The sequence below is a fragment of the Mustela lutreola genome, chromosome 1 (genome assembly GCF_030435805.1).
Source record: "Mustela lutreola isolate mMusLut2 chromosome 1, mMusLut2.pri, whole genome shotgun sequence".
NCBI classification, from domain to species: Eukaryota; Metazoa; Chordata; class Mammalia; order Carnivora; family Mustelidae; genus Mustela; species Mustela lutreola.
In genome coordinates, this window is record NC_081290.1 from 281,474,778 (window position 1) to 281,496,806 (window position 22,029).

The 22,029-nt window shown below is 55.2% G+C and overlaps 1 protein-coding gene across 6 annotated transcripts; it reads right to left on the bottom strand.

Moving 5' to 3' along the window:
• Positions 1–7,437: 7,437 nt before the first annotated feature.
• CHRM1 (cholinergic receptor muscarinic 1) lies at positions 7,438–20,623 on the bottom strand. Of its 6 annotated transcripts, none has more exons than XM_059144963.1 (4): positions 20,005–20,588; positions 19,459–19,551; positions 10,538–10,751; positions 7,438–10,093 (listed from the first exon to the last, which is right to left on the bottom strand). In XM_059144963.1, exon 4 carries the CDS (start codon positions 10,013–10,015, stop codon positions 8,633–8,635), a length of 1,383 nt encoding a protein of 460 aa, XP_059000946.1. In that variant the 5' UTR covers positions 10,016–10,093; positions 10,538–10,751; positions 19,459–19,551; positions 20,005–20,588; the 3' UTR covers positions 7,438–8,632. The 6 variants fall into 6 exon arrangements, 4 of the variants coding, with proteins under 4 accessions (XP_059000946.1, XP_059000934.1, XP_059000923.1 ...); XM_059144951.1 differs by lacking the exon at positions 10,538–10,751 and adding an exon at positions 17,367–17,430; XR_009347243.1 differs by lacking the exons at positions 7,438–10,093; positions 10,538–10,751 and adding exons at positions 14,464–14,581; positions 17,367–17,430 and having other exon boundaries at positions 20,005–20,623.
• Positions 20,624–22,029: the final 1,406 nt, after the last annotated feature.

Consider the following 22,029-nt stretch of genomic DNA (forward strand, 5'->3'; position numbering starts at 1 on the left):
GGTGGATGCCTTGCGGGTGGGAAAGGGGGCAGGATCTAGGGTGAGGTTGTGGGGGGAGGAGGGCCTGCGATATCGCACTGTCACACGCGAGGCACGCAGACGAGGACGGAGTGGCGGGGTAGACGTGGTGGGAGTTTGTGAAATTCTACCCCCCAGATTGCTTTTTATTTTCTCGGTGAAATAGGAAACAAGGTCCTTGGCTGAGCGTGAGGACTGGGGCCTCCCCAGGGTGGGAGGTTTGAGGAGTGGGGACACGTATGAATAAACATCCAGGATGGTCCCATTCACAGCGTCTGGAGGGAGACTGACAGCAAGCACCTCATCTCCCGGTTAGATGTGCGGAATCTCGGGGACACCCCAGACCTCGGCAGTCAGCACCTGAATTTGCACGTTGGATCCCAGGTGACCCAGGCGAGCTCCAGGTGGACAAGCCCTGATGTAGGAGAGTGGGAAGGCCATGTAGATGGGCCGCCTGGCAGTGTAGACAATCCTTTTCGGACCTGCCTTTGTTCCTCTTGGTGCTAATGGAATGTCAGCACTTGGCCTTAAAAATTCCAGGTCCCAGGGCACCTGGGTGGCTCAGTGGGTTTAGCATCTGCTTTTGGCTCAGGTCATGATCCTAGGGTCTTGGGATCGAGTCCCGCATCAGGTTCCTTGCTCAGCAGGGACCCTGCTTCTCCCTCTGCCTACTGCTCCCCCTGCTTGTGCTCTCTCTCTCTCTGACAGATAAATAAATAAAAATCTTTTTTTAAAAAAAGATTTTATTTATTTATCTGACAGAGAGAGAGATCACAAGTAGGCAGAGAGGCAGGCAGAGAGAGAGGGGGAAGCAGGCTCCTGCTGAGCAGAGAGCCCGATGCGGGACTCAATCCCAGGACCCTGAGATCAGGATCCGAGCTGAAGGCACAGGCTTAACCCACTGAGCCACCTAGGCACCCCTAAATAAATAAAAATCTTAAAAAAAAAAAAAATCCAGGTCCGTCTAACTGGTGGAGATGAAAATAACCCTGGCTCAGCCTAAAAAGAAAAAAATGTTCCCTTTTTTTTTCTGAAGCCACGGAAATGAAAGCAGCTTCTTTCCTGCAGCTGAAAACCATCCTTGCAAATGTTACTGCTTACAAGAGAATCTTGTCAGACAATCACATGTAAGAGGCGGTTGCTTTGTCCTGTGAAAGTAACCTTTAACTTTTACAAAGCTTGTGATTCTGATCGCTTGTCTTCCTTAATAATGGGTTGCCCTGGCAATAATATTTAAATTCACTTCTCTGTTTTCTCGAAGGTATAAATACCTGTGAGTTTCTTTGTTAAGGCAGAAGGGGAGCATGGGGCACCTCCCTCTGGTCCCACACGCCCCACACGCCCCACACGCAGGAGATAATGGAATCCCGGTGATTGTGACTGTGAGGTCTTTACAACAGACTTCGAGGGTCTGGTCTCGTTCAAATGAACACCCAGGGGACAAGGGCACACCTTGTGGGGGTGGAGGGCAGGGGACGCGAGAGGTCCCCGTGTTAAGGATACCTTTGGGGAGAAGGCCAGGAAGCTGACTGAGGACGAGTACAAGGAGATGTGGGTGGCACCATGGGGCCCACTGGCTGATGGTGTCGGTCTACGAATGTGGCAGGACCTTTTCTCCAGCCATCCTTGGCTGTCCACACATGGGATCAGGGAAGCTGGATGGTGGGGTTCATCTGGGTAGTCTCTTTGCAGTGGAAACCCGGGGCCCGGGGGCCGTGGACAGCTGTGGCATGGATGAGAGATTGCCCGGTGCCGGCTTCTCAGGGGAGGAAGCTCGACGGCAGGGGAGGGGAGAAGCAGTGCCTCCCTCCAGGCAGCAGCTGAGCACTCTGGGATAGTAGGCTGAGGAGATCATGACATTGGCTCTGCCCCGTCTAAACCCATTAGCTCAGTTTCCTCATGTAGGAGATGATCTGAACTCTTTACTCACAAAACTTACGACACCAAATTGTGTGTGTGTGTGTGTGTGTGTGTGTGTATTTTCTCACACCAGCCAACTTCTCCTACAATTCAGTTCAATTCTTCTACAGTTCAATGCAATTCTGGCACTATCTACCAGGGTCCCTCTCAGATCCCACAGTTCTAAGGGCTCAGTCCCCCAGACTGCCATTCTTTGAGATGCCCGTCGTAAGTGCCAGGTTGTCCCCGGAAATTCTGACCAACGGGCTAACAATTCAAAGGGCTCCATGGGTTTCAGAATTCTCTAGGACGATGCACCCAACTCAGGAAAGTGCTTTCCTTACCATTAACAGTTTCTTATAAAAGTTACAACTCAGGAACGGATACATAGAAGAGATGTAAGGGGCAAGTTTCGGGGGGAGAGAAGGTGCCCAGGGAACGCCCATGCCCTCTGGGCGTACCACCCTCCCAGCACCTTGATGTGTAAGCAGTTCTGGAAGCTCCCTGTTCTCTGTCATTTAGGAGTGTTTATGGAGATGCCATCATGTAGGCATGACGGATCAAGTCCTCGGCCAGTAGTGATCGGAAGGAAATCTCCGGCTCTTCTCCCTTCCCTGAGGTCATGGGTGGGACTGAAAGTTGCAAGCCTCTTTTTAGGGGTTGGGTCCTCTGGCAACCAGCCCTCCTATCCCCCTCGAGCTCTGTAGGGTCCCTCCACACCAACGGTTTCATCGTTGTCATAAACTCTGATCCTGGTTCCTGACACAGAGCTCCCAAATCCCTCGGAATTTCCTGGGTGATAGGAATGCCTTTTTTTCTAATGTGATGGCTCTCGTTAGGCTCCTGGATAGCTTTGAGAGGGGCCTTAGGAGCTTGGAACTTTGAGCGCCCATTTCAGCTTCCAGGGAGAAGAGAGGGGCTAGAGGTTGAGTTAATAATCCACCACACTTACCTCCATAAAATCCCGGCAGTATGGGGTTCGAGGGGTCCCCAGTCAGTGAACACATTCTTGTGCTGGGAAGGGGGTGCACCCCACTTCCATGGGAACAGAAGGTCCTGACTCGGGACCCTCTGGACTTCACTGTTCCTCTGTCCATTCTTTATCGTCTCCATCATATAACCCGTAAATGTGTTTATCCAAGTTCCCTGAGCAAAGTATTGAACCAGAGGAGGGGGTTGTGGGAATTCCCAACTTGTAGCCAAATCAGACAGAAGTCTGGGTCCCCTCATGACCCACTACTTGAGATGGGTGGAATGAGGGGGAAGTCTCGTGGCCCTGAGCCCTTAGCCCGTGGGATCTGATGTTAACTACAGGTAGATAGTGTCAGAATCAGTTGTTGGACACCTGGCTGATGTTGGAGAATTAGCTGATGTGGAAGCAAACAAACAAACAAACAAACAACTGCTATTTGGTGTCAGAAATTTTGTGAGTAGAGTGTAAAGAAAACAGAATTTTTAGTGGGGCAAGAAAATTCCAGACAGAGGAACTAGAAGGAGTGAAAAGCATGAATGAGTGGGCTTGGGGCCTGTGTGAGGACCAGGGGAATTTCCGGGGCTGTCTAGGGTTCATGGGATGAGGGGGTCACAGAAGAGCCTGGATGGAAGGCTGCTGGAGGCTGATGGCCTTGCATTTTTATCTCAAGCTATTAGCCAGTTGTTAGCAAAAGATTGGCAGCATCGGATCTATGTTTTGGCAAAATCCCCTTGGCTGAAGCGTGGAGAATGAACGGGAATGGGATCAATTAAGTCAGGGGTTGGCAAACTACGGCTGGTTGGCCTGGTTTTGTACCCATTGTAAGTTAAGAATGAGTTTTGCATTTTTAAGTGGCTGGGAAAAAAAAAAATCAAAGGAAGAATAAGGTTTTGTGACACATGAATATTATATGCAATTCAAAGCTCAGTGTAATTTAAATAAAGTTTTGTTGGAACACGGCCATGTTCATTCACTTAGGTATTGTTTATGGCTGCTTTTTCCTACAATGGCACAACCAAACAGTTGTGACAGCGACTATAATATGTAAGTAACTGCATAATATCCTTAATATCCATAATATCCTTAATTTTGGTCCACAGAACCTAAAATATTTACTATCTGGCCCTTTATAGAAAAGGTTTGTTAACCCCCGAATTAACGGGTATTTTAAGCAGTTCAGGCACTGTTGCACTAGGGTGGTGATGGGCAGACAGGGAGCGCTGGACGAATTTAGGAACTGTTCAGGAGGTGGACTGACCAACTGGTACAGGGAATTGAGAAGGAGAAGGAGTCCAAGATGATGCACAGATTTCTGAATTGAGTGCTGCATGGATGGTGGTGCTAGCCAGGCCAGGAACACCGGGAGGGGGAGTAGAACTGGGGGGCGTACCGGGACCTGTAGGACCTACGGGGAGAGTGACGGTAGTTTTCAGGCTTATTTTGTGTGATAGTGTGATTCCTGGAGTTAGGCAGTTTGTGTGTGTTAAAGATGCAAAGAACAAAGGCATCACCTCAAAGTCTTTGGAGCTTGCGGCTGGTGTGGGACACCTGCCATTCCAAAGGCTTTGGTGCTGTAAAGGTAGGCGGTACCTTGTCTAAATGTCCAGCTGGATCAGTGTCTGTTCTGTACAATCAGAGCCCGGCTCCAAGAAATGAAACTGATGATTCCAAAAGCCTGGGGGGAGGCCCTGGGAGAACATGGGGGGGCTGGGCTGTCCCTCCATGCCAAGCACCCCCCCACCCCCCTGCCGTCTCTTACTTGTCTGGTGAAGCCGGCGTACAGGAGGACAGGCTTGCCCCAGCAGGTTTAGCCTGGTAGCCAAGTGAACTGGTCCTTCCCGGGCCTCGGGTTCCTGCCAAGATGTGGGGCAGTTGCTGAGGTGGCCAATGATCTACTCTATCTTTTGCCTTGGGGTCCTGCTCTCTGGGAAGAAACCCCTGGCAGGTATTAAGCGCCGAGTCTCGGCAGGGCAATTCCCTAGGTTGCCAGCAGATGGCGCTCAAGTGATACGGTGAGAACCGCGGGGTGGAGGGGAGGGGGCAGCCCGGACGACAAAGTCCTACCCGGTGCCCCTTCTCTAGGCCCGCTCCAACTTGGTAGGGGCAGGAGGTGGCATTCACAAAGCCACCTCATTCTTTCCTCACTTCCTGTTCACGTTGGAAACAGCCCTTGTTCCCAGGGCCAAGGAAGACACCTTCAGGGCAGGGTGGTGGGGGTGGGGGTTGCGGGGGTGGTTTGGGATGTTTGGGGTGGACTGACGCCATATCCAGCCACCTTCTCCTGTCAGCCTCAAGCCATTTCCTCCATCTTCTGGCAGCTGGCTTTGAAGGACTCTTGCTACAGAGGCTTGCAGGGCCCAGGCCCCATGTTTGGGATGCTGCCTTCGTGGACTGCAAGTCCTCCCCGACCCTCCTTTCGGCAAGATCCGCTTCTCCCCCCACAACACCCCCTCCCAGGCGGGGGTGGGGGATGGGCCTCTGGACTCGGTAAAGGCACGGCTGGAGGTGTAGGGAAATGTGTGGGTCCCGAACAGCCTCGAACTCTGGTAACACTGGTCATTGCTCGCAGAGCCTGGGAAGGGCTTTCTTCCTAATCTCTCCAGCCATCTTCCCTCTTCTGCCAGGAGCTCCTTCCCCTTGAGGAGACTGAAAATAAGAGACTTGCCTAGGGTTGCCTGGTGGGGGCCATGGGCAAGGTAGGACTCGCGCTTGCGACAAGGGACAAGTGTGAACCGCTAGCCCCATTCCTGATGGGAACACCAGCTCTGACCTCCCTCTCCTGGCTTCCGGATTCCAGAGCTCCTCTCCTCCTAAGGCTGCTGCTCGGCTTCCTCACTCTCTCTGCCACCAAGACTGCTTTTCCAGTGCCTTTGCCACAGGGCCGGGCATTGAACCCTAAAGGGGGCTCAGGGCTACAAGGGAGCAGTGGTGAAGAATGGGTGCTCCCAGCGTCTAGAGGTGACATAGTGTGGGAAGCTTTCCTTTTTCTGGGGTGCTGACTGCTGTGTGTGGGGGGGGTGACCTTCTATGCCCTCTCTGTAAAAAGTTCAGCCCACCCAGGACCTCATTCCTTTAACCAGCATTTCTCAAACTTTAGCCTGCATCAGCACACCCAGAGGGTTTGTTGAAGCACAGGCTGGGCTCGCTCGACCCCTAGAGTTTCTGGATCAGTAACCCTGGGGTGACTCCACTTAGAGATCTAACAAGTTCCTGAGTGATACTAATGCTACTGGTCAGGACGGTGGTGCCTTCAAGGATTAACTCGGGAGGTCTGGGTGGTCCAAACCCGGCACATTCTGGAGAAAGGTTTGGTCCTCGTCCAGGGTCCTGGGAGATCACCCCAGGCCCTTGGAATATCCCACCTGATAAGAGTTTCTTTGTTTACCTGAGGGCCCTGGGTCTCATGGTATCAGATTAGCCTCGGAGGGGCTGGACACTGAGTAACTAAGGCCAGCCAAGTGGGTCAGCCAGGCTTACATGAGCAATTTCCAGTAGAAACATTGGACATCAAGGCTCAGGTAAGCTTTGTGGTTGGTAATCTTTCATGCATATTGTCACACATGGAAGGCTTAAATGACTTCTTAAATGACCCCATGACTCCTGCTGGGAGAGGACAACTGGAAGCTTGCACCTGGTCTCTTTTAGACTCTGCCCTATGTGTTATTAGCGTTTGCTGATTTTTTTTTTTTTTCCCCTAAAGAGGGGGAGTCAGAGTATACAGAGAGAGCAGGGGAAGGACAGACGTGCCCAGTGTGGAGCCCAGCACAGGGCTCCGTCCCACAACCCAGAGATCATGACCAGAGCACAAATCAAGAGTTGGGATGCTTAACCGACTGAGCCACCCGGGCGCCCCTCCTTTGCTGATTTTAATTTATATTCTTTTACTGTAATAGATTTTAACCATGAGTGTAACAGCTCTGCTGAGTTAGGTGTGTTTTTCTAGCAAATCATTGAACCTAAGTGTGCTCCTGAGGACCCCGAGAACCACTACTCTGTGCTGTGGGGCTGACCTCTCGAAGATTCCTTTGCTTTAAGCTTTAGGGCCCCCTCACCCATGAGATGCCTAGAACCTGGCCTGAGGGTCCCCTTTATGGAGTGCTTTGGTCTGGACCCCAAGTGTCCCCTCTCCCTAGTCCACGGGTCAGGAGGCTGTGAATTGCCTGGAAGGCTGGGTGTTGCTTTGTAGGCTAACCCTGAATGGTCCTCCTGGGTCAGTGGGCCCTGGTCTCCCCATCTGTAAATGGAGCCTTGCAGCAGTTCTACTCTCTCTGGTTCTAGTAGGCCCCCAGAGCAGCCACATATGACAAAGCTGATAGAGCATATGCTGGGCTACGGGCAAGGGCAATGTATTTTACTTGGCCTCCCTACCGCCCATGAACGACCTACTCACCTGAGCCGGGGACCTTGGAGTGCTGGGGCCCACGGGTTTCAGGAGATCGAGACACTCAGTGCTGCCCCTGCTGGGACTGCCTGTTGCACAGTACTTGGGCCCTCTCTGTCCCATTCTGCCCTGGCCTAAGCCCAGGCCCACGATCCAACACAGGGAAGAAGGCCCCAGAGTGCCCTCTGGGTATGTGGCTTTATTCACAGACTCAGCACTTGCTGAGAATAAAAGGAAAGAACATCGGGGGTGGGGCCAGGCTGGGTCCGGAGATTAGGGCGGCTGGGAGGCCATGCACGGGTTGGACTGGGAGCTCACAGGAGAGGACCCGTCGGCTGGGCCAGGCCTGTGTGGGGCAGGCTGGACGCAGGCAGCATGCGGGAGACCTGGCTAGGCCTGCGTGGAGCAGTCCATCAGGTGGCGGCTGTGAGCCAGGGAGCGAGGGAGGGACCGAGGGTTTCTCTGGGGCAGAGGGTATGGGTGTGGGGCTGGACAGCAGGCACCCCTGCCCCTCATTCCCAGGGAAACGACAGAGTGGGACAGTCAGAACACCTGGAGCCTGGTCCTGCTCCTGTCTCGGGACTTGGTGTGTGACGGCAGCCAAGCTGGTCTCTTCTGGTGACATTGTCCTGCTGATGCTTGGACGTTTGCTGTGGGGACACTCTGGGGACATCTGTAGGGAGTTCAGACAACCCTGGAGAGTGTGCCTAGGACCCAGCTTGGGCGCGGCAGGGGTGGGGTGGGATGGAGTGGGGGGGTGGAGGTGAGGGTTGTGGGGGGGCTGTGCCCGGGGAGAGAGGGGATACCCAGTATCCAGCCAGGGGGTGCTGCCTTGGAGCCAAGCTTTCCTTTCAGTGGTTGGCATCAGCTCCCTGCTGTTGGCCCGGGGGGTGGGGGGGGTGGGGGTGGGGTGGGGCCCGGTACCATCTCCCACGGCCATCCCCCCATGGGGCCAGCCCCTGGGCCAGGGATGACTGAAATGTGAACCTACTTACTCCTGGCCTGGCCTGCTGGCTCCCCACGGATTTCCTGCCTGAAGGCAAACAAGGGATCTAAAAGCTTGGATCCTCCCCTCCCCTGCCTTCTTCCTGGTGACAGCCCATTCCCACCCAGCAGGGAACAGAAAAACCAGTTCCCCCGGTTCAGGTTCGTTCCCTGCTTGGGAATAGCAACAGTTTGGAAAGCTGGCAGGGTCTGTCTGGGCTGTCCAGGAAGGTGACCTACGGCTCTCCCCCGCCCCCTGGAAGCCTGGTGAGGACAGAGCAGGGCCCTGGGTCTGAGGTCGCAGCCCCTGCCTGCTTCCTTCCTGCTGGGCTGTCCCAGGGCCTGGGGTGGCGGGCCTGGATGCCGGCTAGGGGCCCTCAGCACTGGCGGGAGGGGGTGCGGTGCACAGAGCCCGGGCGCTTGGGGATCTTGCGCCAGCGACGCTTGTCCCAGCGGCAGAGCAGCAGCAGGCGGAAGGTGTCCCGGAAGGCTTTGTTGCAGAGCGCGTAGCACATGGGGTTGATGGTGCTGTTGACGTAGCACAGCCAGTAGCCCAGCTCCCACAGGGTCTCGGGAACACAGTTCTTGCAGAAGGTGGACACCAGCACCATGATGTTGTACGGCGTCCAGGTGACGATGAAGGCCAGCAGAATGGCGCTCAGGGTCCGAGCCGCCTTCTTCTCCTTGACCAGCGAGAAGGTCTTCCGCTTGGCCAGCTGCTCCTTCCCCCGGGGCTTCTGGCTCTTGCCCGCCCGCTCGCGCCCCTTCCGGGTTGGCCTCTTGACCGTGTTGGGGGAGCTCCGGGGGGGCTGCTTGGCCGGGGCCTGGGCCTCGGGGTCCACCATGGGCATCTTGATCACCACCTCGGAGCCGGGCTCCTCCCCCTCGGAGGACGTGAGGGACTCCATGGAGCCTTCATCCTCCTCCTCCTCTTCCTTCCAGCTGTAGGCCTGCAGCAGCCTGGGCGCCCGGCAGCAGCGGCAGCAGCGGCCCGGAGGGGTCTCTGGGGAGCCCTCCGTCCCCCGCTGGGACCGCTCAGAGCTGCTGCTGCTGCCGCCCCCCTTCCCGGGCGTCTCGGAGCCCTGCAGGGCTGCCAGCTCCCGGGCCCGGTTCTCCGTCTCCCGGTAGATGCGCCAGTAGAGCGTGCACATGACCGTGACCGGGAGGTAGAAGGCGGCCATGGCTGTGCCGAAGGTGATGATGGGCTGCGAGAGGAACTGGATGTAGCACTGCCCGGCCAGGACCGTCCGCTCCCCTACCAGGTACTGCCAGAAGAGGATGGCCGGAGCCCACAGGATGAAGGAGACCAGCCAGGCCAGGCCGATCATCAGGGCCGCCCGGCGGGGTGTGCGCTTGGCTCGATAGCTCAGGGGCCGGGTCACGGAGAAGTAGCGGTCGAAGCTGATGAGCAGCAGGTTCATGACGGAGGCGTTGCTGGCCACGTAGTCCAGGGCCAGCCAGAGGTCGCAGGCCAGGGTACCCAGAGCCCAGTGGCCCATGAGCAGGTACGTGGTATAGAGGTTCATGGAGAAGGTACCGATGATGAGGTCGGCACAGGCCAGGCTGAGCAGGAAGTAGTTGTTGACTGTCTTGAGCTCAGTGTTGACCTTGAAGGAGATGAGTACCAACAGGTTGCCTGTCACTGTGGCCAGGGACAGGAGGCCTGTGGTGATCCCAATGAAGGCCACTTGCCAGGGTCCTTTTCCCGGTGCCAGGACGGTGATGTTGGGGCTGACGGCGGGTGGGGCCGAGGTATTCATGGTGGTGGGCTGGGGTTGGGGGGGGACAGCCCCTTCCTCTAGTCGCGGTACAGGGCTTCCTCAGGGGGAGGTCATCACCTGGAACAAGAGGACACGAGCTTTGGTTGGGTTGCTGCTCGTCTCTGATAGCTTGGGGTGGAAGGTGCTGGGGACACGGCCTCTGCCTTCTTGGACCCTTAGCCGAGACATCATCCCTTCTCACCCGCGGCCACTCGCAGTCATTCATAAGGCACCTTCCCAGCCGTGAATGGATGTGCCGGCAGCCCTGGGGGGTGGGGATTTGGAATCCAGAGATGGAATCCTCCTCCTGGCTTCACCGTTCAGACTCCCAGCCTCAATTTTCTCATTGGGAAATTGCTACTAATTCCTGTCTTGCTTCACTCCTGTGGCAGGAGTCGGGAGACTGGCTTTGTATACAACACTGCCAAATTTTCAAAGCACTTCACTCAATTTTATTAAAGCTCTCATTTACTAGGTAGTTACTACATGCCAGACACAGGACTAAGCACTTAACTGAATTACCTAATTTAACTGTCGTACATCTCTAGGAGGAAGGTCTCTTAGGCTCCCCATTTCCCCGAGGCAGCCGTGGCTCCAAGCGGCCACTAGAGCAGGCCACAGCGACAGAGGAGGTGAGTATGGTTAGAACCCACGTCTCTCTTTTACTTTGAGCATGTGGAGCTCCAGCAGGATTCTTCCATCAAATAAGGCGAGATGGGAAGGCCGGGGCAAGGCTCTAGAGAAGATAAGGGGGAGGTTATGTTGCCGTGACTGCATGTTTCCCTGGGTGTATGTGTGCGAGCACGCGCATGTGTGTCTGTGTGTGACACAGAGATAGAGAGAGAGAGAGAAAGAGAGGAGGGAGGCAGAGTTTGGAGCTGGATCAACCCCTCTCGGAGGGCAGCTGGGTAAGTTGCTCTGGGTCTGAATGCTTGTCTGGAGGTAGAAAGTCTGGAGGGACAGGCTCCTGGGTGGCTCAGTCGGTTAAGCATCTGTCTTTGGCACAGGTTATGATCCCAGGGTCCTGGGATCGAGTCCCGAGTTGGGTTCCCTGCTCAGTGGGGAACATGCCTCTCCCTCTGCCTGCCACTCTGCCTGCTTATGCTCGCTCTTTCTCTGACAAAGAAACAAAATCTTAACAAAAAATGAAAAAGAGTCTGGAGTGAATGCAGGCCACGGTAGTGGGGCGCTGTTGGCAGGGAAACTGAGGGCCTCAGCTCCCAGCAGGGATCTGGCCCCTGATGAGGTGTGGGAGCCCCCTTCTGTCTCCCCACTCTCTCCCTGGGTCCAAGCTGAGTGAGGGGCAGCAAGGGGAAAAGGAAGATTCCCCCACATTTTTCTTGAAACTGGAGTCCAGCCCAGGCACTAAAGGACTAAAGGTGTGTAAAGGGAAAAGCCGGGTCTCTTAGCAACCTTAGCCGGAGAACCCCACCACTCAGCCACCATTTTGCTGTTTTTTGTTTTGGCAGGTCCCTTCCTGTCCCGGGCCTCAGGCATCCGTCTGTCCTTGGAAGACTGGGGTCTCTCCCCACATGCTGCTATGGTTTCAGGGGTTGTATCATTGGAAAAATTTCAAGGGACAGACATCGGGCACCGGGCTCTGGTGTTCCTCAGGAACTGGTCTCTGACAGAGAGATGAGGGCGCTGTGTGCCTGTGAGGAGGTCAGGGCATGACAGGCGGCTGTGACAGCCTGTGACCGAGGGTGTGTGGCTGAGGTCATCTCCACCGGTCACGGGGTCGGGGCGTGAGAGGGACTCTCAGGATGGCAGTCGGGAGTGTGACAGAAGGAGCGAGAAGGACCGTCGCTGTCAGCGTGTGCTTGTGCGTCTTGGGCCGTTTGCACGTCAGGAGGACACAGCACGTCATGGTGGAAGGGCCTGGACAGCCTGAGTCACATTGGCTCCGCTGGGACCCAGGCTGTACCATTTATTTCCAGGGTATGGGATCGCTGCTGGCGGTGTCATTGCTGGGTGCCTCAGTTTCCTCAGCTGGAAAACAGGAATGACACTAGTCCCTGGCGAATAAATCAAGGAATTGTGAGGCCGAAATGGGTCTATAGATGAAGAGTGCCTGAGGCAGGCCTGGCACCACAGGCCTGAACTTGGTTCCCAGCATGTGTGCCGGTGAGGGCTTCCTCCTACAAGGGTTTGCTCCTTTTACTTTTCTTTTCTTTTTTTTTTTTTTTTTAAGATTTATGTATTTGAGGGGCGCCTGGGTGGCTCAGTGGGTTAAAGCCTCTACCTTCGGCTCAGGTCATGATCCTGGGGTCCTGGGATTGAGTCCCATATCGGGGCTCAGTGGGGAGGCCTGAGTTCTCTCTGCCTGCCTCTCTGCCTACTTGTGATCTCTGTCTGTCAAATAAATAAATAAAATCTTAAAAAAAAGATTTATGCATTTGAGACAGAGAGGGAGAGAGGGAAGGGGGGGAGGGGCAGAGGGAGAGGAAGAAGCAGACTCCCCGATGAGCAGGGAGCCCAACATGGGGCTCCATCCCAGGACTCTGGGATTGTGACCTGAGCCGAAATCAAGAGTCGGCTGAGTGAGTTTCACTGATGGAGCCACCCAGGCACCCCAAGTGTCTGCTCCTTTGAATAAAAATTTCTTGGGGTGCCTAGCTGGCTCAGTCGGTGGAGCATGTGACTCTTGATCTTGGGGTCATGAGTTCAAGCCCCACGTTGGGTGTAGCGATTACTTAAATAAACTTAAAAGAAATTTTGAATACTATGACAATAGCAACTGCCAACGATAATGATCATTGTTACTATTCAGTGTTCCCTGAGTGGCAGTCGCTGCTGAAAGCACTTTTGTGCATTACTGCATTTAATCTTAACTGGGAAGCACGTGACCTAGGGGTCGCTCTTCTCTCCATTTCCCAGGTGAAAAACAGAGGTTGGGAAAAGCAAGATCAGGCAGGTAAGGTAGGAACCAAGATCTGAGCCCAAGCACTTCATTCCACTGAAACTGTATTTATAAAAACTGATGGCTGGCTTGGAGGCTATCATAGTTTGCCAATTGGAATTTTATCTGTCTTTTCTTTAAAAAAAAAAAAAAGATGTTATTTATTTATTTGACAGAGAGAGAGACAGCGAGAGAGGGGGCATAAGCAGGGGGAGTGGGAGAGGGAGAAGCAGACTCCCCACAGAGCAGGGAACCCGATGTAGGGCTGATCCCAGGACCCTGGGATCCCGACCTGAGCTGAAGGCAGATGCCTAATGACTGAGCCACTCAGGTGCCCTTGGAACTTCATCTCTTAAATTGTGGGTTTTTTTTTTTTGTTGTTGTTGTTGTTGTTTAGTAATCTCTACACCCAGTGTGGGGCTTGAACTCATGACCCTGATATCAAGAGTTGTGTGCCCTTCTGATTGAGCCAGCCAGGCGCCCTGCCAATTTGAATTTCAAAAATATTATGCTGAAATATTATTTGTCTTGGGGTGCCTGGGTGGCTCAGTGGGTTAAAGCCTGTGCCTTTGGCTCAGGTCATGATCCCAGCGTCCTGGGATGGAGCCCCACATCGGGCTCTCTGCTCAGCAGGGAGCCTGCTTCCCTTCCTCTCTCTCTGCCTGCCTCTCTGCCTGCTTGTGATCTCTGCCTGTCAAATAAATAAATAAAATAAAATAAAAAAAAGAAATATTACTTGTCTTGCTTACTGAAATTTTTTTTTTTTCTGAATTGTTTTTATTAAAGATTTTATTTATTTATTTGACAGACAGAGATCACAAGTAGGCAGAGAGGCAGGCAGGGAGAAAGGAGGAAGCAGGCTCCCTGCTGAGCAGAGAGCCCGATGTGGGGCTCAATCTCAGGACCCTGGGATCATGACCTGAGCCGAAGGCAGAGGCTTTAACCCACTGAGCCACCCAGGCGCCCCTTGCTTACTGAATTTTGTTGCATTATCTTCCCGTAACCAAAGGCAGGTGCTGGGCTGGAGGCTGGCATGGGACTGTGCCCACGGAGGCTTTCCCTGGGGAGGTACTGGTGGATGTCAGCAGCTGTGACACTGTTGCCCTGCACAACTCCTGCCCCTCTCATCTGAACTCAGTGCTCTTTAGTGCCCATTGCACAGATGGAGCAACTGAGGCCCAGAGAAAAGGGGGAAGAAGGCATGGTGTATCTCCAAAGTCTCTTGGCTCTTATCGGGTGCCGGCTCCATTTCCCAACCCCTCAACCTCCGGTGCTTTGGGGCAGCTCTGGAGCCCCCCGTAGTTCCCTGGGTCAAGATGGGAAAAGACTAAGTCAGAGTCAGACAAGATGAACTTGCTGACCTCAGAGGCCGCACCCCAAGCAGCTGCTGGGGCGTCCTGTCTGCCGGGGCGTGGTGTGGCCATCAGCTCTGCGTCAAGGCCTCCCATCTGTCTGGTCCCACACCACCACCCGGCTAGGCTTGGGGTTGTGGGGTGAGGGAGACAGTTTTGCCTCAGGTGTAAAGTCAGAGGTGCCCCCAAACTCAGAGTTCAAGAAAGTGGATATTTTAATGCAATATTTAAAAAGTTGATGGGGTGCCTGGCTGGCTCGATGACTCTGGATCTCGGGGTCGTGGGTTCGAGCCCCATGTTGGGTATAGAGAGTACCTTAAAAAAAAAAAAAAAAGGAAGCTGATGCACAACCATCCATCATGAATAAAATTTTAAAGAAAGGCAGGGTCCAATCTTGCACTTGCACAAACCATCCGATCACCCATGACTCACCCTGATCTTGGCCCTGGTTTCAATGAAACTTTATTTATAAAAACAGACGGCTCGCCTATGGGCTGTCTAGTTGCTGATTTTTTTTTTTTTTGTAAGTTGATTTTTAAAAACGTAACATTACAATATTATTTATCTCGATTAGTGAGTTTTTGTGTGTCTTCCCTCAAAACTGTCTCTTCCTAGCGGTGTGATCCTCAGCAACCGTTTAACCTGTCCTTCCTCGGCCACCATCTGCCAGCTGCTGGGGTTCACAGCATCCAAAGCACGTCTCTGGACTTATTTCTGGCTCCTCAGTCCCACCCACAGCCCAGCCCCCTCTTGCTGTCCAGACCCCAGCACAGCCCCGCTCCAGTCCTAGATTCCTCATTTGTTTTTTTTTAAATTTCTTCTCTTTTTAAAAATGTGTTTTTATTTATTATTATTACATATATATATATTTAAAGATTATTTACTCATTTATTTGAGAGAGAGAACAAGCAGGGAGAGGAGCAGAGGAAGAAGGAGGTGCAGATTCCCTGCTGAGCAGGGAGCCCAATGCGGGGTTCCATCCCAGGACCCCCGAGATCGTGACCTGAGCCGAAAGCAGACACTTGACTGGCTGAGCCACCCAGGTGCCCCAGCTTTGATGAGTTTTAAAAGGGCTTTCGGAATGGAGGATCTATGGGAAGTGGTCCTTGGAGGCAGTCCCCCTCCTTAAGGGCTAGAAATCCCTCCCACTAACTCATTTTTCTTTTAAAAATATTTTAAAAATTTATTTGTTTATTTATGAGAGAGAGAGAGAGAGAGAGAGCACACACACAGGTAGGCAGAGAGGCAGGCAGAGGCAGCGAGAGAAGCAGGCTCCCTGCCGATCGATCAAGGAGCCCGATGCGGGACTCGATCCCAGCCTGGGATCGTGACCTAAGCCGAAGGCAGTGGCTTAACCGACTGAGCCACCCAGGCGTTCCCCGCTCACTCATTTTAACAGCCACGCTGATAACCACCATCATGAATCACGTCCTGCATGCCAGACACTGGATGTATGCTATCATTTCCTGTACTCCATGGGGCACCCCAGCGGGGGTCTTATCTCTGTTTCACAGACGAAGACACTGAAGTTCGACTTGCTGATGGTCTCACAGTGGTGAGAAGTGGAGGACCTAGGATTCGGCCCCGGGGCTGCGGCTCCTAGGTCTGCGTTCTCCCCGCTTGGCAGACTCCTCTGTACCCCAACTAGGAGCTGGAGGGACTAAGGCCTCCCAGGAGAGCAGGGGCAAAGAGGAGGTAGTGGTTCTGGGGAACTGGACCCCGATTCTTCCACTGCCTGGATCTTCTGAGCTCTTGGGCTACTGCCCAAGGACAGAGTCATCAATAACTCTGCCTTTCCTCCCCAGTCAGAAGCAGAGGCCGCCCCCCAAACCTCTTTCAGACAGAGATTTGCTCAGGAGAACATTCCCAGGGGCCTGCTCTGGTCCCTGCGGTGTGACCTTGGGCAAGTCACTGTCTCAACCTGGTAATCCTTCTGTAGGCTGATGGTGTGTGAGGATGTGTGCATTGCTGAGCGGGAATAAGAAATGGTGGTGGGGTGCTGGTGGGGTGCCTGGGTGGCTCAGTCGTTGAGCAGCTGCCTTCGGCTCAGGTCATGGACCCAGGGTCCTGGGATCCAGCCCAGCATCGGGCTCTCTGCTCAGCGGGAAGCCTGCTCCTCCCTCTCCCACTCCCTCTGCTTGCGTTCCCTCTCTCGCTGTGTCTCTCTCTGTCAAAAAAATAAATAACATCTTAAAAAAAAATGGTGGGGGTGAGTCTCTCCTCTGTGGGTGTCACGTCTGGGGTACCAGAAGGAGGCGAGGAAGCAGGAGGCGCTTTTCTGCTCAGGACTGTGGCCTCCTGCTGAAGGCTGTTGGAGCTTTTAATAATATTATTAATATTATCATAACAACTGGCATTCACTGATTGTTTACCATATATCAGACCCAGCTCTAAGCTTTCTAGTTATGATTAAATTGACCTGCTACAACTCCTTGTGAAACAGGCTTTATTGTCCTCAATTTGCAAAAGGGGTGACACAGGTTTTGAGGCCTTAAGGACCTTAACTCTTTATTGCAACCAGGATGTAGACCTCTTGGACCCCTGCTTACTCTGATCTGCTCTTGTGGGAATGGCGGGCTCCCCAGCCTCCTCGCCCACCTTGGCTGACTTGGCCAACCCAGAGTTTGAGGTTTGAGTCAATGAAGAACCAGTCCTTCCTTTAGAATCTGGCCTGGGTTTGTGTATGTGTGTGTGCTTGTGCGCGCGCGCGTGTGTGAGTGTGTGTGTGTGTGTGACAGTGTCTGTTGTCGATCTGCGTGATGTGTGATGACAGCGCTATGGAAGGGGGAGGTCTAGCCGTAGCTCTCTGAGGAGCAGGGTAGGGGCTGCGTCTGCTCTCATTCGCTGCTTTATCCCAGTGCTTGGCACACGTAGTTTCTCCATAAATATTTTGTGGAACAAATAAGTGAGTTTGTACGTGGGGTCCTCCTGTTTCATCTCAGGCTCAGGAGCATGCCCCCTACTCCTTCTGGCTGTTGCTTACCCTCACCTGCCGGGTCCCTGTCTCCTGGGTGAGGCCCTGTCTGGCTTGAGAGCACAGGAGAGAAATGGCCAAGAGCATCCTCACCTGTTCAACGGACCAAGGAACCTCCTGACTCACCTGCTGCCGGGAAGCTGAGCACAGTGATAGGACAGGCGCGGGCGTGGGAGGGAACCTGTCAGTGCTGGGGAAGGAAGAAGTCAGCCTGGGCTTAAAGGGTTAAGGGATGAGGTCAGAGCCTCTAGAACAGCAGGCCAGACTACTGACCGCCAGAGCCTTGGATGGATCCCCAGGGGCTGGGGATCTGGCTGGCAAGAGGAAGGGGGAGGCCGGGAGCGATTGCTGGGGAGAGGGATTCCTGAACACTGGGGTTCCTGAATCTTACCCCTGGTCGAGTGGTGGAGAAGGGGAGAGGGAGAGTGAGGGGTTGCTGGGGAAGAGACTCAGGAGGGAGGAGCGAAGCCATCTTGTGGTTCTGGGCCTGGAAGCTGGCGGAGCCCTGACTGGAGAGAATGAGCAGTACTGGGGAGAGGGAGATACAAGGTAGGGTCCGTGCGGCTGGGCTTCTGGGGTTTCACATGTGCAGGGAGGGGGGCATTCTTCCGGCCGGGTCTTCTGACGGGTCCCTTCTGCTGGGCCCTTCATCCAGAAGCCAGCCTGTCACAGGCAGCTTTCTCCCCCTGGGTTAACTTTTCTCTAAAAGTAGCTCTTGACCCATTAAAGGTGCACAAAACTCCTACCTCCAATGCCTGGCCTTGGCAAGGAGGGGGCAAACACATGCAATTTACCACATTTTCAGGCTCAACAGTCACCACTGGGAATGCCAACTAGCCCTGGGGAGAGCAGGAGCCATCAGTTAAAGGCTTGTAAGTGCGCTGCCGAGCCGGAAGAGGAGCGTCAGCCCTAGAACCACTGCCAAACACACTCCCGGCTGATGGACTTTAACCAGTTCCCCGACTTGAGCCAAACCATGCCAGAGCCAGGCAGTCGGCAGGCTGGGCCCTAGACCTCACTCCGCCAGGTGGCATCATCAGAGCTCCACCCCTCATCCACCTCTCCACTTGCCCCCTGTTCTTCCATCCTTGAATTCTCCTCCCCATTTCCTTTCTTCTCTCTCCTTCCCTCCCCCATCCTTCTAGGCATCACCATGGCATCACAGCAGAGCAGAAACCCAGCAAGATAGTCACCCACCTCTCCCCGCCCGCCCTCCCCTCCGGAGCCCAAGCTCCTGCCTCCCAAGGCTTGCTGTTCCCCTCACCCCGTCATCTTTCTCGGGGAGGTGGGGGCGCAGTGTTGCCCTGAGGGTGGGGGGGGAATGGGGTCCCAGCCCAGGAGGAACCTTCGATGTCCCTTCTGGGACCATGAGCATGTCCCTTCTCCTTCCTCAGCCTCAGTCTCTTCATCTGTTCGATGAAGAGGTTCCTTTTTAGGGCTGACGTGACCTCTGCCTAATCCCTTCTTGACACTCCGGACGCCTCTTTGCCCTTGGGGATCTAGTTCTCAGACCTCCAGGCCCCAGCCCTGGAGACAAGAGTCACATCTTCCACAGCCCCGTTTCACCATCCCCTCCCCTCCCCACGTTCTGTATCACAGCAGCGATCATGGCTTGCCCAGTGGCTAAGGTCAGGGGGCAGAGAACTAACTCTTATCTGACAGTTCAGTGAGCAGCTGATTACTCAGGGATAGGAGACTGTCCGGCTACAGGAGACAATCTGACTCCTTCCGGCCAGTTGGGAGAGGGGGGTGGGTGGCTGGTGGTGGTTGGGTCAGCCTGGGTGGAGCTGTAGGTCTGTTTTGTGGCAAGAGGTGAGCCTCTCTTGCTAGCACCGAGAACCCCTTAGCAGCACTTGTCTGAATGACCGAATGGGAGCTGACCACCCCCTTCCCAGCTGCCGGCCCCGGGAGCTGGCGAATCTGCAGAATCAGAGCTGGTGGCCTCCAGCCCCTCCCTCCGTACATCGTGGGGTCTGGGGGCTCCTGGGATGAGTCCCTGCATGGGTGCCCATTAGTACCGATGCATTAAGAGGCTACAGGACTGAGACCTACTCTGAGGGAGCCCAAGATACTGTGGACATAGGGAGTGCTCTCTGGGCCCTTGCACACGTCAGGGCCACGTACCCTGACTGGTGTGGCCTTCCATGTGCCCATTTGTTCCCGGAGAGCCCTGGGGCTCTTGGCCTGGTCCCCTGCTGGCTTCTGGCCTAACACCCACCTTGGCATCCAGCTTGTCCGTCTGGCCAGCAACCTGGTTCAGTCCATCTTGGGGGGGTTGAAGGTGGATGGGGGTGGTAGGAGTCAGGGTTCCCTGAGGGAAAAGAGGAGGAGGTTCTGGGACGGGAACCCCGATGCTGGGGGGGGGCAACCTCCCACAGGATGCTGGTGGCAAAGGCTGCCCTCTGGCCCCCTGCCCTTTCCACTCTGTCTCTGGGATTCTGGGTCCTCTGCCTGCTAGGGGGCGGCTTAGTCCCTCTGGGCTCCAGGTCCAGTTTCCTAAGGGGAGGGGTCTCCATCTTCTCTGCCAGCTGAACCCCAGAAAAACATCGGGTGTATCTGTTCAAAGCCACGACACCGGGTGTTTGGAACAGCCACTGTCCAGTGCTGCAGAGCCCCCTTGGTCTCTAGACCCCTCCTCGGCCCCCTCCTCTCTCCGGAGTTCATCCCCATTTCTTAGTCCTCTGTCTCTGCTTTGCTCCCAGGACCTGCTCTTCCCGCCCCCATCTCGGTGGAGCCCCTCCCGAACCCTTCCAAATGTACTCACCATGGGACTGGAGAAGGGTCTGTAGGGTCCTCAGCCCCACTGCCTCCCCGGGGGCCGGCGGCGTCTCCAGGGACCCAAACACCTGGCTCCCGGGGGGGAGCTGCGCCCTGTGCTGGCAGCCGGAGAGGCACAGCCAGTGATTGGCATGTCCCACCCCCTGGCACGCCAGCCTTGGGGGGGAGGGAGGAGAGGAAAGAGAGGGAGGGAGGAAAGGGAGAAAAGGAAGGGAGGGGGAGCTGGAGGGAAGCCTCAGGCAGCGTCTGGGGTTGGACTGGGTCCTGGAGCATGCCCCCCTCCTCCACTAGGGCACCTAAGTCGAGCCCGGAGAGGGAGGAGGTAGGACATGGGGGAAATGAGCCCAGGAAGGCTAAAAGTCCAGAACGGGAGAGAAGGCGGATACAGGGAGACAAACACCCACACCCACTGCACACAGACTCAGCGGCACACGCGCGCGCGCACACACACACACACACACACACACACCCTCACAAAGGCACACTGTTTCCCCGGGGCTCCTTCCCCCACCCACCCTTAGAGCCCCCAACCGGTGCACACCATGTCCCGACACACACAGCCTAGCATTCACATGCTTGTTTCCCTCATACACGCCCTGTGCCCTGCACATGCCCACGCGCCCACCCACCCACCCAGCCCCACACCCTGCCCTTCCTCCCTGCTGCGAAGGAGCTAGCTAGATTCCTTCTGTTTGGAAATGACACATTGGGCCTCACGTGAGAGGCTCCAACTTGGAACAGACCCAGAGGGCTGGCGCACCCGCCCCAGGGGCTGGGCAGACGTGTCCGCGTGCTGGGCTGCGTGCTCTTGTGCCCGTCCCTGCTGCAGAGCCCGGGTGTGAGGCTATACAGGGGTCTGGTTGGAAGGGAGGAGCGGGGGGGGGGGGCGTGTGCTCACTACACGTGCTGAGTGTCCCCCCCACGCGAATGTCCCCGAATACCGTGCAACCTGTGTAAATGCAGGTGTCGCCCGTTGGTCTGGAACCAGGACGTGTGTGTACACGTGTATCTGTATTCGGTGTGTGTCTGAGTGTTGCCCAACTGTGGAACTTGCTAATTCTCCCTCCCTGCCTCCACCTCCCTGCCTGCTCCACCCCCACCTTCCACTTGGAAGACAGACAGACAGACAGGCAGACAGACAGCTCTCCTCCCAGCTTGTCAAATTCTGTCTCCCCTGACTCCCACTCAGGGCTCACAGGTGTGTTCCTGGGAAATGACAACCATGCCCTTATTCCCCACCCGCCTTAGTCCCACTGCTTGGTCAGTACCCCCCTGCCCCCCGCCGGCTTTTGGACTTCTGTGCTGAGTTTCCTCAGAGATAGAATTCTGGGGGCCCTTTGCATAGAGCCCAGGGTTCTGTGTGGCCCTCACTTGGCCCTAGAGACAGTCCCAGGGGGCGGGGAGGGGTGGGGGAACTGACCTGGGGAGGGAAGCTGGGGAGCCCTCTGCTGGGCTGCTGTGTCCTCTGCCCCACTGGGCCATGCCCAAGCTCTGGGGTGGAAGATAGAAGGACAAGGATCATCTATTAGTCCCATTATGCAGATAAAAAAACTGAAGATCAGAGGCGTGGTTAATACGTGAATGGACTCAGGTCCCTTGGCTCTGAGGGGTTGGGACCTGCCCCCCACTTTTCCCCTGCCCATTTCCCCACCAAACACCCCCTCTCAATCAGGAGGCCTGTGGATAACCCAGGGCTTCCTCAGGCTGCAGCCCAGTTGCCAATGGAGCCAGGTGGAACAGGCACGGGAGTCCCCGGGGCTTGGCCAGCAGCCATGGGACGCCAGCGGTGGGCACACGTGGCAGGTACATGAGGGGGATCTCTGCGTCTCAAAGCCAGCTGCGGGTAGAGCAAGCATCCAGGCCACCTCCCTCCTGAAGCAGAGGAGACACGGCAGCTTGGAGACAAGTCCCAGCAAACCCTTCCCACCCCAGGGCCGACCAGCAGGTCAGGGGTGGGGTCAGAACGCCACAGGTCCCTGTCCGTGGGCGCGGACTCGGGCTGCCCCCTGCT

Coding starts and splice junctions, on each gene's coding strand:
- CHRM1 (XM_059144972.1), bottom strand. CDS start 10,015: ATGAATACCTCGGCCCCACCCGCCGTCAGCCCCAACATCACCGTCCTG.